The 12,198-nt window shown below is 52.3% G+C and overlaps 4 protein-coding genes across 4 annotated transcripts; 2 read left to right on the top strand and 2 right to left on the bottom strand.

Moving 5' to 3' along the window:
* The first annotated feature begins 785 nt into the window (after positions 1–785).
* Positions 786–7,918, top strand: BO80DRAFT_492655 (putative ABC bile acid transporter). The gene is made up of 7 exons (XM_025723783.1): positions 786–1,095; positions 1,175–1,315; positions 1,366–2,638; positions 3,262–3,321; positions 3,388–3,693; positions 3,744–4,254; positions 4,304–7,918. The coding sequence occupies exons 1-7, from the start codon at positions 926–928 to the stop codon at positions 7,870–7,872; spliced, it is 6,030 nt and encodes a 2,009-aa protein (XP_025576375.1). The 5' UTR covers positions 786–925; the 3' UTR covers positions 7,873–7,918.
* A 280-nt stretch (positions 7,919–8,198) lies between these two features.
* Positions 8,199–9,037, bottom strand: BO80DRAFT_463733 (uncharacterized protein; the record flags this gene model as incomplete). Its single annotated transcript, XM_025722616.1, has 4 exons — positions 8,199–8,608; positions 8,673–8,716; positions 8,767–8,898; positions 8,967–9,037. 4 exons carry the CDS (start codon positions 9,035–9,037, stop codon positions 8,268–8,270), a joined length of 588 nt encoding a protein of 195 aa, XP_025576374.1. The 3' UTR covers positions 8,199–8,267.
* Positions 9,038–9,282: 245 nt separating this feature from the next.
* BO80DRAFT_423958 (nucleolar protein 16) lies at positions 9,283–10,394 on the bottom strand. The gene is made up of 2 exons (XM_025719170.1): positions 10,206–10,394; positions 9,283–10,108 (listed from the first exon to the last, which is right to left on the bottom strand). The coding sequence occupies exons 1-2, from the start codon at positions 10,334–10,336 to the stop codon at positions 9,523–9,525; spliced, it is 717 nt and encodes a 238-aa protein (XP_025576373.1). The 5' UTR covers positions 10,337–10,394; the 3' UTR covers positions 9,283–9,522.
* Positions 10,395–10,571: 177 nt separating this feature from the next.
* Positions 10,572–12,198, top strand: BO80DRAFT_379102 (Zn(2+) transporter YKE4). The gene is made up of 4 exons (XM_025716767.1): positions 10,572–10,750; positions 10,846–10,996; positions 11,051–11,975; positions 12,043–12,198. Exons 1-4 carry the CDS (start codon positions 10,607–10,609, stop codon positions 12,056–12,058), a joined length of 1,236 nt encoding a protein of 411 aa, XP_025576372.1. The 5' UTR covers positions 10,572–10,606; the 3' UTR covers positions 12,059–12,198.

Raw genomic sequence — 12,198 nt, 5'->3', positions numbered from 1 at the left:
TCAAAAGAAAACGGTGTCTTAGTATCCAAACCAAGCAGAACCTTTATCAACACCGTCGCGCGACCCATCAATGGTTGCTACCGGTCCATTGCGGGGATCAAGAACAGCGTGCTCTGTTCCGGGATAACGACGAGGAACCTGGGGGGAGGTTAGACCATCAGAAATTCACAGCGTTGGAGATCCTATCCCAAGCCCCGTCCAAGCAATAACATCAACCGAGTCAAAGCTTCGGTTTGCAAAGGAGAAACTCTGCCCGGGGAGGGGGGAGCAGCAGTTCTGCTGGACTTGGCGTTGGAGAGAAAGTTACGGGCGCATATACCTTAGCAACGGGATAAAACCAGAAAAGAAGAACGGGGCGAGGGCAAACACAGAATACACCGAACGAGGCGAACTACCGGTAGGTACGAGAGAAGCAAGAGTTCGATGCGAACAACCCCCCAGAGCCTGCCAGGAAGCGTAAGTGGAAGTCCAAGTGGCCGGTGGCAGAAGATAAAGAAGTGGTGGTAAACAATAATAATTCCAAGCCCAAGGCGCTCTTAACGTATCGCGAAACAAGGTGTGCCCCCCTGCTCCTTTTCGCTCTACAAAAAATGGGGACCCGTGGCTGCAAACACCGCAAACACTGCTGTTTTCGCAGCTAAACGCTCTGTCGATCCCGTAAGGTACTGTTTGTAATGGACGTATCATCTTTACCGCTCAGGGACGAGCGTGATACATACCGTCCCAAGTGATAAGCTCCCGTGGCTCCTCTCCGGCCAGAGCCTAAGGTGGCCAGGCCACCCACCCGATGCCAATCCATCTGCATGTGCTTCTCGGACGGTTACCAACAACCGAGCCTCCCTCTCCCCCCCTCCCTGAGTTGGCCCTGCGCCATCGGAAATGCACCTTTACCTCACTCAAGCCACACCGTCTTTGATGGGGCACCATGGAAGACCACACTCCGGGCGCCATCGTCAATCGTGATGAGCCTGTCCCCGTCATCTTCGCTGGAAAGCATGATGATGATGATGATGATGCAAGAGGGTCGAAATCCGGGGTATTAAAGAAAACAGTGTCCAAGGCCGGTCGCTCTCTGCAGGATAGGCTTTTCTCCAAGTAAGCACTTTCAATCAGTTTCTACAATCCCGACTGTCTATGTATGTAATGAGCCTCTTGGCTGACTGGGTTTGAAAAGGATCCTGGAGCAAATGATGCCCATGGAAGATGTCGACGCTGAATCACTGTCAGCTGGTGACAAGCCCATTTCCCCCGACAACAAGCGGCCAGCGTTCAGCCTACCTCTGATGGCCAACAATTTCCGTCGATTCAATGCAAGGTAAGTCATCTTTAACCTCGCACTGCTTGAAATACTAAGACCCTTGGCAGAATTGGCATCGTTTTCCTGTTCCAGACCCGTGTCGAGCGTCTGCTCAGCTGGAAGCGGACCTCGCATACCCTTTCTTTTCTCTTTATCTATTCTTTCATATGCCTAGATCCCCATTTACTTGTCATCATCCCATTCGCCATTCTCTTGTTCTTTGTCATGGTACCTGCATTCCTCGCACGCCACCCTCCACCCCCCTCGACATCCACATCCAGCATCACCCCCTACTATTCATACCAGGGTCCAGCCCTCGCTCCTGCGAAGACCATCAAGCCGGCTTCTGAGACGTCCAAGGATTTCTTTCGAAACATGAGAGACCTGCAAAACTGCATGGCGGATTTCTCCGATGTACATGACGCGACGGTTTCTGCTTTTGCGCCTCTGACAAACTTCTCAAACGAGAAACTTTCTTCGGCAGTATTCCTGACCTGCACCCTCGTGACTGCCCTGCTATTCTTGACGGCTCATCTTCTCCCCTGGCGATACATTCTTCTTGTCAGCGGCAATGCGGCTATTCTGTCATTGCACCCAAGCTTCCCCGACTTCGTTCAGAGTGTCACAGGGGATATGCTAGATCCAATCACGGAACAGGGTGCGATGACCAATAAGAAAGAGCAAGACTCGGTCGATGTCGGCGGACTAGTCGTACCTACGTCGCCCTCTGCGGCGGTGTCCCTCATGGGGTCATTGGCCAACATTTCATTGGACTCTTACCCAGAGGAGCGGGAAGTTGAGGTATTCGAGATTCAGTATCGTTCCCTTGCCCCTTATTCCGAGTCGCAATGGGAGCATTTCCTGTTTAGTCCTATGCCCTATGATCCACTCTCCCCGTCCCGCATTGCGGGAGACCGCCCTAAGGGCTGCCGGTTTTTCGAGGATGTTCAGCCCCCAACCGGGTGGGCATGGAAGGGTAAAAAATGGGAATTGGATTTGGACTGTCGTGAGTGGGTTGTTGAGCGCATGATAACGGGAGTTGGGTTCGAGGTCTCCGGGAGTTCGTCCGAGAGTGGCATGACCAGTGGTGAAATTGGGGGCTGGGTCTGGGATCTGCCCCCTGCCTCATTCCGAGATGATGACGAGGTAGTTTCTACGATGGGATATGATGACCTTGACTCGACACATTCATCCAGAGGACATGATCAGAGGGCCAGAAAGAAAGGGAAAGAGAGAGTCTCACAAGACTACGAAGAGAAGGTTCACACCGGATCCAACGTGATGGGGGAATGGCGCAGAAGACGATGGATTCGCATCGTGCATCGAACAAGTATGCCAGCTGTTGATAAGCAGGAACAAGCAGTCGACGATGATACCTAGGGAAAATGAAAGGACCTGTACAGGTCATTTGAACTGCAGTGGCGATGAGATGCATCCATCTAATTTTGATAATATTCAGATCAGCGGTGTATCTGCCCAGAATGGCTGCGACACAGTGGACATGTATGATCCGACCCACGCTAACCAAGTGCGATCATTGCAGTCTCCGAGTGACTCAGGCCCACATGATCCGTACGGTAATTACCAGACTGTGGCAACGAGGCTCCACCAGCATTGATGAATGTGCTTCGGGCACTACCTACACGTTTGGGTGGATTTCTGCAGGCTATCGGGCGGAGACTTTCACGGTAGATATGTTGTTGCTGTAACATAACATCACATTCAAATCTGGGACATCGGTGGTTGTAAAAAATGGCTCCTGCGGCTATACTTCTGTGATACTTCTTAGAATGTGGGGAAGCGCTGCATGCGGAATGTGCCAGCCTGAGGCATCCATGGTTGTCTCGGAGGCAACGCCGATAATCCGCCGAACCCGCCGCGGCTGATAAGACGGGGATAAGGGATCGCTGACAGCTACTACTTCCTTTGGAGTCCCAGTGTCCCAGGGTACACATCGCCGTTAGTATCATCCAATGCCGGTAGAACAAGGACATGGCGCGGATTTCTCCTGCGATTGGATCTGGGTAAGCTTGACATTCATTGTACGATACATTCGTTTCGTACTTGTCGCTTACATATTTATCCACCAGGACTCTCAGAACGCACGGTTGTCACCGTGTGCCATGAGATACCTTTCTGCAATCCCAGCAGCGGTGATTTCAGTTGCCGCGTTGAGTTATGTATCTCATAGGCTGTTCAGAACAAACCGTCCCCAGTGGACGAGGCCCTTTATCCTAGAGCAACCGATGGTTGCTGACTTGCCAACTGACGGCGCGAACCAACGGATGGGCTGGGTGATAACCCTGCTTGCCATCTCTTTGGCCGGGTTCACAACCGAACTTATTCGGGTAGTGCTCAATGGATGGCCATCTGATGTCTCTCTTCTCATAGTCTGGGTATGCCGGGATCATCCCTGCGGAGAGATGAAACACTGACAAGTAACTAGGCTGCTGCAACATGCCTAGTCGCAATAGCACGCCCGAGGTCATGTTCCACCTCTTTTCTTGCCTTCTTCACTAGCATGCTGGCACTAGAGATTGCCTTTATCACAGTTTATGATGCGGATGGGTCGATACTCGCCACTCACTATGTAGCAGCCGTTATTGCTTTGATCGGTTGCATCGTAATCCTTGTGATGCCCCTTCGAGGCCCTTCTCTTCCCTGCATTGACATTGGAGCCGTTGGTCAAGAGCCATCCAGCAAACATCGCAGCCCAGAAGATAATCTGCGACTTTGGCAGTTTCTTAGCGTGTCATGGATGGCCCCGCTGATTTCCATCGGCAGAAGCAGACAACTGCAAGAGGATGATGTTTGGTTCTTAGGATTTGAATTCCAGCACCGCAGGTTGCATGAGAAATTCCGCAAATTGAAGGGTTCTGTCATTGGTCGATTACTACATGCCAATGGAATTGATATTTTGATTATCACCGCAATTGCCATTGTGCAGATGCTTTGCGGTCTGTCGCTCATTGGATGTCAGTTTGGATGGCGCTGACAGCGATACAGACTTTTCAACACCGGTACTGCTTCAGCGATTGCTACAGGCGATGACTGATGGTGGCTCATCACATCGTGTTGCCCTGACTTATGCTCTGCTATCCCTGCTACTCCGCCTGATTGCTGCGCAGTCCCAAGTATTGAGCCTGTGGTACGGAAGACGGAGCTATGAAAGAAGTCGAGGCGAAATGATAATGATGGTCTATGAGAAAGCCCTATCAAGAAAGAATGTCTTCGACCAGCAATTGGTTGACAAGGCAGAGGAGGATGGGCTGCAGGAGGAGACCGAAAATGAAACGGCTGCCAATCCAAAACGGTGCAGGTGGTGGCCATTCTCGATTTTTCGGCGAGCACCACGCAAGCCCAAGGTTAAGCAAAGTGCTTCCATGGGTAAAATCTTCAATCTCCTGCGCGGGGATGTCTACGAGGTTGCCCAACGTTTTTGGGAGATCGACACACTGGTTGATAAACCCCTGGGGCTTGTCATTGCTATTGTGCTAGTCTGGAAGCTGCTTGGCCCGTCGTGCTTCCTGGGAATTGTTGCTGTTATAGTTGCCCAAGTGCTAAACGCATTTGTCACTCGTATTCTTTTACAAAGGGAACGAGTTCGTCGGCTGGCGACGGATAGTCGACTACAACTTTCCTCTCAGTTCGTGGAGGCACTACGACACCTTCGGTGGTATGGATGGCAGAACCACTGGCTGCGTCAGGTTATGGACGCTAGGCAGTCCGAGCTGAATCTTCGCATCGTCACTATGCTGTGGGGGATTGTTATTCGCTTTATCAACACGTTTGCGAGTGGTCTCTTCCCAGTAGTGGCGCTATATGCGTACACTCTTCTGGCGGGGAATCCATTGCGCATCGACATCATTTTTCCCGCCTTGCAGCTCTTCACTATGCTCGAAACTCGTCTGAGGGATATCCCGAGCCTCATCACGGTGCTGATCAATGCGTCCATCGCCATGGAGAGAATAGATGACTTTATGGCCGAGCCCGACAAAGAAAAGAAAAACAGTATCGATACTGAAGCAGCTCCGATCCAGCTGGAATATTGTTCCTTTGCTTGGCCTGGAAAAGAACTCCCAGTGCTCCACGAGATCGACTTAAAGATACGCCAAGGACTAACTGTTGTGTACGGCAAAGTAGGAGCTGGCAAGACAGCTCTACTTCAAGCTTTGCTTGGCGAATTGGACAGACTTGGTGGCATTTCGCACGTACCAAATGAGATGATCGGCTACTGTTCCCAGACCCCATGGTTACAGAGCATGAGTATCCGAGACAACATCCTGTTCTCTTCGCCCTATGATGCCCAACGCTACCGGCGGGTTCTGGACGCATGCGCTTTGATACCCGACCTGTCAAACTTCAAGCATGGTGATTTGTCCTTTGTCGGAGAAAACGGTATCGGTCTTTCTGGTGGACAGAAAGCACGTGTAGCTCTTGCACGAGCAATGTACAGCACGGCCAGAATACTATTCCTCGACGATCCCTTGTCAGCATTGGATCACAATACCGCAGAGACAGTCGCTCGCAAATGCTTCTCAGGTCCTTTGATGCAAAACCGTACTGTTGTGCTTGTCACTCATAGAACTCACTTGGTCCGGAACCTCGCAGATCAGATTGTTCTCATACAGAAGGGCCGCGCTGTTGTCGAAGACAAACACCAGCACTCGTCCAATGCAAGTGGCCCTTCTGAAGATAGCTCGTCAGATACGAGCGAGGCTGAATCTGAGAGCGACAGGGCATTCGCAGAAGATACAGCCGCAGTGCCGACAAAGTTCATCGAAGAGGAACATCGAGCGGAATGGGGCGTCAAGGCTAGGGTATATTGGAAGTATATCAAAGCCAGTCAATACAGGTGGTGGATCACGTTGATTGTCGTGCTAGCGGTGTACCGACTCACATCAGTGGGACAATCCTGGTTTCTGAAGGAGTGGGGAGAGGCGTACAACGAAACGCTTCTGCTGTTCGGATACTCGGGCTCGAATAAGAAGTCCTTTGCTGGCGACTGGATCACACCATCGGCCATGGTGAACATGGTCAACTGGAAGCCTACCAACCCTCTTGACGAATTCCCAGCACCGGTTGAAGATGTTCGCCCTTGGCTGCTTGCATTCTTTGCCATCACGACCTTCCAATCAGTAATACTCTTGATTGCACAGCTCGTGATGCTTGTCATGGTCTACAGCGCAGGAAAGACCCTCTTCCAAGAAGTCATGGTGCGAGTGAGCCATGCTACCTTTCGGTTCTTCGATGTCACTCCTATCGGTCGACTAATGAATCGACTGACCTCTGACATTGGCGTTGTGGACGGAAATATCAGCGAGCAATTCCAAATGATCGCATTTCAAGCAATCACCTGGATCTCTTCCATTGTTGTGATCGCATCAGTGACGCCAACCTTTCTCGGCTTCTCCCTGATCCTGACGGCAGCGTTCATCGCGGTGTTCCTGCGTTTCCTGCCAACATCACAGAGCCTGCGGCGACTGGAAATGGTGTCACTAAGCCCCTTGATATCCAATTTCGGCGAGCTGCTTCATGGCTTGACCACTGTTCGCGCATTCCATGCAGAAGGGCGCTTCCAGGATCGCGTGATCGCGGTCGTCGACAAGTTTCAAGGGATGGACCATTTCTACTGGTCTCTTCAGAGCTGGCTCATGTACCGGTTTGAAAGCCTCTCTGCCTTGTCGACCTTCTGCCTCACCGTGCTGGCATTGTACACGAGCGTATCTCCGGGTCTAGCAGCATTTGTGCTTGTAGCAGCCAACAACTTCGTCGCATCAACCCATGCTCTCTGCAAACAGTACGGCCAGCTGCAAATGGATTTTGTCTCCGTCGAGAGGGTGGATGAATTGCTCCACGTGGAACAAGAGTCCCCAGGGACCATCTCTCCCCCTGCATCATGGCCCAAGTTCGGCCGCGACATCGTCTTCGAAGATGTCACCATCCGATATGCCCCTCACCTGGACCCATCCCTCAAGAACGTCTCTCTGCGTATACCCGGGGGCTCTACAACCGCCATCATTGGCAGAACCGGGAGCGGAAAGTCCACACTCGCCGTCTCCCTACTCAGCGTCATTCGTCCCGACTCGGGACGCATCCTCATCGACAACCTGGACATTGCGCAAGTCAACACACAGGTTCTCCGCACCCGGGTGACATTCGTCGCACAGGACCCGGTTCTCTTCCCCGGGACCATTCGTCTGAACCTCGACCCAACAGGAGAATACTCAGACACCGAGTGCGCAGACGTCTTGAAACGAATCTGCAGCCGACACGGCTGGAGTCTGGAGACCCCTGTGGAAGCCGGGGGACGAAACCTGAGCCAGGGTGAGCGTCAGTTGATTGGCCTTGCAAGAGCCGTGTTGCGCCGCAGCTCCATCGTCATCCTAGACGAGGCAACTGCATCAATTGACCATGAGAGTTCGCTCGAGATCCAGCAAGTCCTGCGAGAGGAGATGAGGGAGTCGACCGTGATCACCATCGCACATCGACTGGAGGCCATCAAAGATGCCGACTACTACATCATGTTAGATCAGGGGGGTGTATCGAAACAGGGATTCGTGAAGGATATGTGAGTAGCCGATAGTACCATCCGTAGAAGCAATTTTATTTAGCCTAAACTACACCACAAGATCTTTAGCTCATCGTCTGATATCTCCTTCCACTTGCTCAGCACAAAACCACCCCCAACTCCAACACCTGCAAAATAAAACCCCCAACAGCAAAGACCACCCACCCCACCCAACCAACCAAATAAACACCCCCTCCTACACCCCCAAAACAACCCCACCCCCACCCCCACCCCCACAAAAACTACCCAAACCCTCCAACCCTCTGCCCCTCCCTATCCCCTTCCCTCCCACCCCAGAACCATTCCTTAGCAGATTGACTACTAGTCGTACTCGCTCCAACCGACATACCCCCAGTCCCAGTCCCAGAACTGCCCTTATCCACTGCCGTAGCACTAACGTCAACCATAGTCGTCGTCACCGAACTCCGACTCCAACTCCAACTCCGGCTCCGAGTAAGATAGATCGTTGAAGTATAGGTCGATAAAGTCCTCGGAGTCGTCACCATACCCGTTGAATTGGTTAGACTCATGGGGTGAGATAGCATAGTAGGTGTGGGAAGAAGTTGTTGATGTGAGGGTGGGATGACTGTTCACATCCGGAGTGTTAGGGTACTGATCCCAGAGACCGGCCTCATCACACAGGATCGACTCCGGAACCGGGACGGTGGCCAGGGGAAGGGTGTATCCTGTACACCTGAAGGCGCAGACAGCGTCCCCGGTTGGAGGGGTAGATTCGTAACCTATTTTCGTTTTTCAATTAGGGCTGATTGCTGGTTAGGGGAAAGGTTGGACGAATGTATGTACAGATAGCTTGCTCCTCGTAGCCCTCGGGGAGAATATTAGATAATCTGCATTATTTATTAGATCCTGGTTAATGGAAGCGAGGAAGAATACATACAGCAGATTGCACGAACGGATCTCCACGGTATTCTTAGATGCACAGGAGATGATAACCGAGTTCTTTAGAGAGCCATAGACGCAGTAGCTTCCGCCGGGCTTGGAGCAGATGAGCGTGTTGGTTTTGGGGTTGCTGTGGTGTCTTTGTTAGTGTTTGTTGGATAGATGGTAGATGGTAGATGGTAGGGGGGGACGGACTACGATATCTGCGATGCTGCAGTGAGCATGAATGCCAGGATGGTGGCTATGATGAGAGAGAAGCGGTTGGGCATGGTGGCTTTGATCTTATTTTGAGGTATTGAGGAGATGTGGGATGGAGGGACAAGGGGGATGAAGGGATGAGAGTACAGGAGAGAATTGAAAGAGTGGAAGACTGCAAGATATCTAAGATCATAGCAATATCGCGTCAGGCATGGCGCGCCTGGCGTTCTGTCGACGCGTGTGTGGATATCTTCGCGATTGTATGAAGCAGTGAATGGTGTATACTGGTTGACCATCTTTACTTTCATGTGGTGGCATATGGTATGCATGGCATGCATGGCATGGAACAGGCACAGCCAGTTGGATGTCCTAACCAATGTACATTAACAGTTGCGATCTGTGCCAGACATGCGCAGATGAAGTCTATAAGATGGTATAACCGCATAGCAGTGACAGATTAGAAAGGATCCAACCCAGCCACAAGCACTTTTATCCCAAATCAGTCCTGTCGAACGCCGTACTCGCCCATAGAAATGCATCAATGAAAATCACACAATCATGACCGGCTCTGCTGCCACTTGCGGATCCTCCGCTTCAGGTCACCCTCACTCTGTTGCATAGGGTTCAATTTCCGGTCGCGAGCCATAGCGGTGTAGTTCTCTCCGTGGCGTTCAACCAGTTTCAAAATCCACTCCTCCTCCCGCTTGCTCTGGTGACGCGGCTTCTTGGCCTTGACGGTAACTCCCTCCTGATCCGCCTGGCGCTCGAGTTGCTGGACGATGCTAGTTCCGGGGGTCTTCTGTCGCAATTGTGCGGCCTCACGCTCGTTATCAGACAGATCGTTCAAAGGGTCGTTGAGCGGGTTGTTGCGCTTGTGCTTGCGTCCAGCCACTTCGACCTCGTCATCGTTGCGGATTACGCGCAGAATCTTGCCAGTCTCCGGATCACGCTCAACCTTGATGTCGCTGGTTGCCGTCTGCTTGGCGACAGCCTGAGCACTGCTCTTGATGTACAAAGAATCTTCCGGCTCTCCCTCAACACCCTCCTCGGTTGCGCGCTTTTGAGAACCACCGGACGGAGCATTCAGGCGATGGACGAGACCCAGGCGGCGGTAGTTTTGGGTAAGGGTCAACTTGCGGTCCCTGATCGGAGCAGATTAGAATATGCTGTAAGATAGCTTGGCACTCCACGTTCCGTCTTCATTGAAGATCGGACACATCAAGAAAATCAAGGTCGTACCAATTTTCCGCAATGATAGCATTTCCCAAGACATTGATCTTCTTCTTGCCGCTCTTGAGAAGACCCGTTCTCTTGGCCTTCACCTTGGGAGTAGAAGATCTCTTCTTTCTGGTCTGGCGGATGTTGCCCATGGTGGAGAAGATGAAGGACGGGGTGATGGATGGATAGACGTCTGGACTGAAGCTCAAAAATTGCGGCAGACAGAAAACGATCTTATCGAAAAGCCGAAAAGTCGAGGGTGTTTGCAGGGTTTGCACCCGATAGGGGCTTGGCGTGTTTGCGGCGGGCCGATAACAATCCAAGCAAACATCCGACAACGGCGCATCATTTCATCTTCCTCTTCTTCTTCTTCTCCACCATTCTGTCCTTCGGAGGGTAGCTTACAATCCATATTTGCTGCCATGGCGCCCTCTCTTTTTGCTTCAACCCGGCGCATGGGTCTTGCATTGATTGCTGGCCTTGTTCTCTTCTCCGCGCTAGCGGTTGCCCATGATGCTATCTCCGTTGGAGACATGTCAGTGGGTCAGATCGAGGAAGAGCTGCAGGTATGTTACCTAGTGACTCCGCGAGATTGCGTGTTGCACCTCGCCATGGCTCTTGCCATGTCCCTTGAAGTATCAAGCTGACCGCCATTGTCTAGAACTGCCCCCTCGTCGAATCCCTCAATGAGCATAAACGCGCCGCAAGCCCCCAAACCACTAGCTTGACCTCCAAGATCTTCTCGGTCCTCTTCCCTGGCAGCCCCGCGGTGAATGCTATCCTGGCGACTATCTACATCTCCGGCCCTCCCAGTATGTGGTCCTCCTATCACACCATCACCTAATCATAACCATTGTCCCGCCTAGACTTCCTTCTGGCCCTATGCCCCCCCAACATCGACCCCTCCTCCCTGTCCGTCATGGTCGCATTCGCAGTCGGCGGCCTCCTGGGCGACACCATCTTCCATCTGCTCCCCGAGATCTTCCTAGGTGAAGATTCCCCAGACAGCGTCCGCTTCGTCATGGTCGAGCCAAATCGTAACCTGCTCCTGGGCGTTGGAATCATGGTGGGCTTCTTTACCTTTGTCGCGATGGACAAAGCCCTCCGCATAGCCACCGGAGGAGCCGGACACGATCATTCCCATGGCCACTCCCACAGCGACGACGCTAAGCCCACGGCCACCACGACCAGCTCCTCCCCCCAACCCTCCAACGAGCTCAAGCAACGCAAACCAACCACTACCAATGCTGCCCCAGAACCCGTATCCACCGAGAAGGAGATCAACCCCAGCGTCAAGCTAGGCGGCTACCTGAACCTCATCGCCGACTTCACCCACAACATCACCGACGGCCTTGCCATGTCTTCCGCCTTCTACGCCTCTCCCACCGTCGGCGCAACCACCACTGTCGCCGTCTTCTTCCACGAAATCCCCCACGAGGTGGGCGACTTCGCCCTTCTCATCCAATCCGGTTTCTCCAAGCGAAAGGCCATGGGCGCTCAATTCGTAACAGCCATTGGAGCCTTCCTCGGTACTTTTATCGGTATCGCTGTGCAAGAGTTCGGTGGGGGCCACAGCAGTTCCGCTGTCGATAGCGCCGCGTCCGGCCTTTTCGGTACCAGTCTCACCTGGGGCGACATGCTTCTGCCATTCACGGCGGGAACATTCCTCTACGTCGGCACGGTCTCCGTTATCCCTGAGCTACTGGAAACCGGCAAGGACAAGGGCGTGGAGATTCAGAAGACAATCGTGCAGTTCTTGGCTGTTATGGTCGGGGCAGGAATCATGCTTGTGTAAGTCCGTCCCTTACACCTTACACCTTATCCCCATAATCTTCTCCTGCTAACATAGTCTGTATAGTATCTCCTGGGACTGAGTGACCCAACCACAATACACACAACAATGTATCATGATGACAAAAAGGTGAAGTGATATTAACAGATGAGTCCCAGCAAAAAGAAGACAACATATAGACAAAATATCTAGTACATAATGATGAGCAGAATACTCTACCAT

The sequence above is a fragment of the Aspergillus ibericus genome (genome assembly GCF_003184845.1).
Source record: "Aspergillus ibericus CBS 121593 unplaced genomic scaffold BO80scaffold_14, whole genome shotgun sequence".
Lineage (NCBI taxonomy): Eukaryota > Fungi > Ascomycota > Eurotiomycetes > Eurotiales > Aspergillaceae > Aspergillus > Aspergillus ibericus.
Note: the sequence above shows the minus strand (reverse complement) of the source record. Positions and strands in the feature narration are given on the sequence as shown.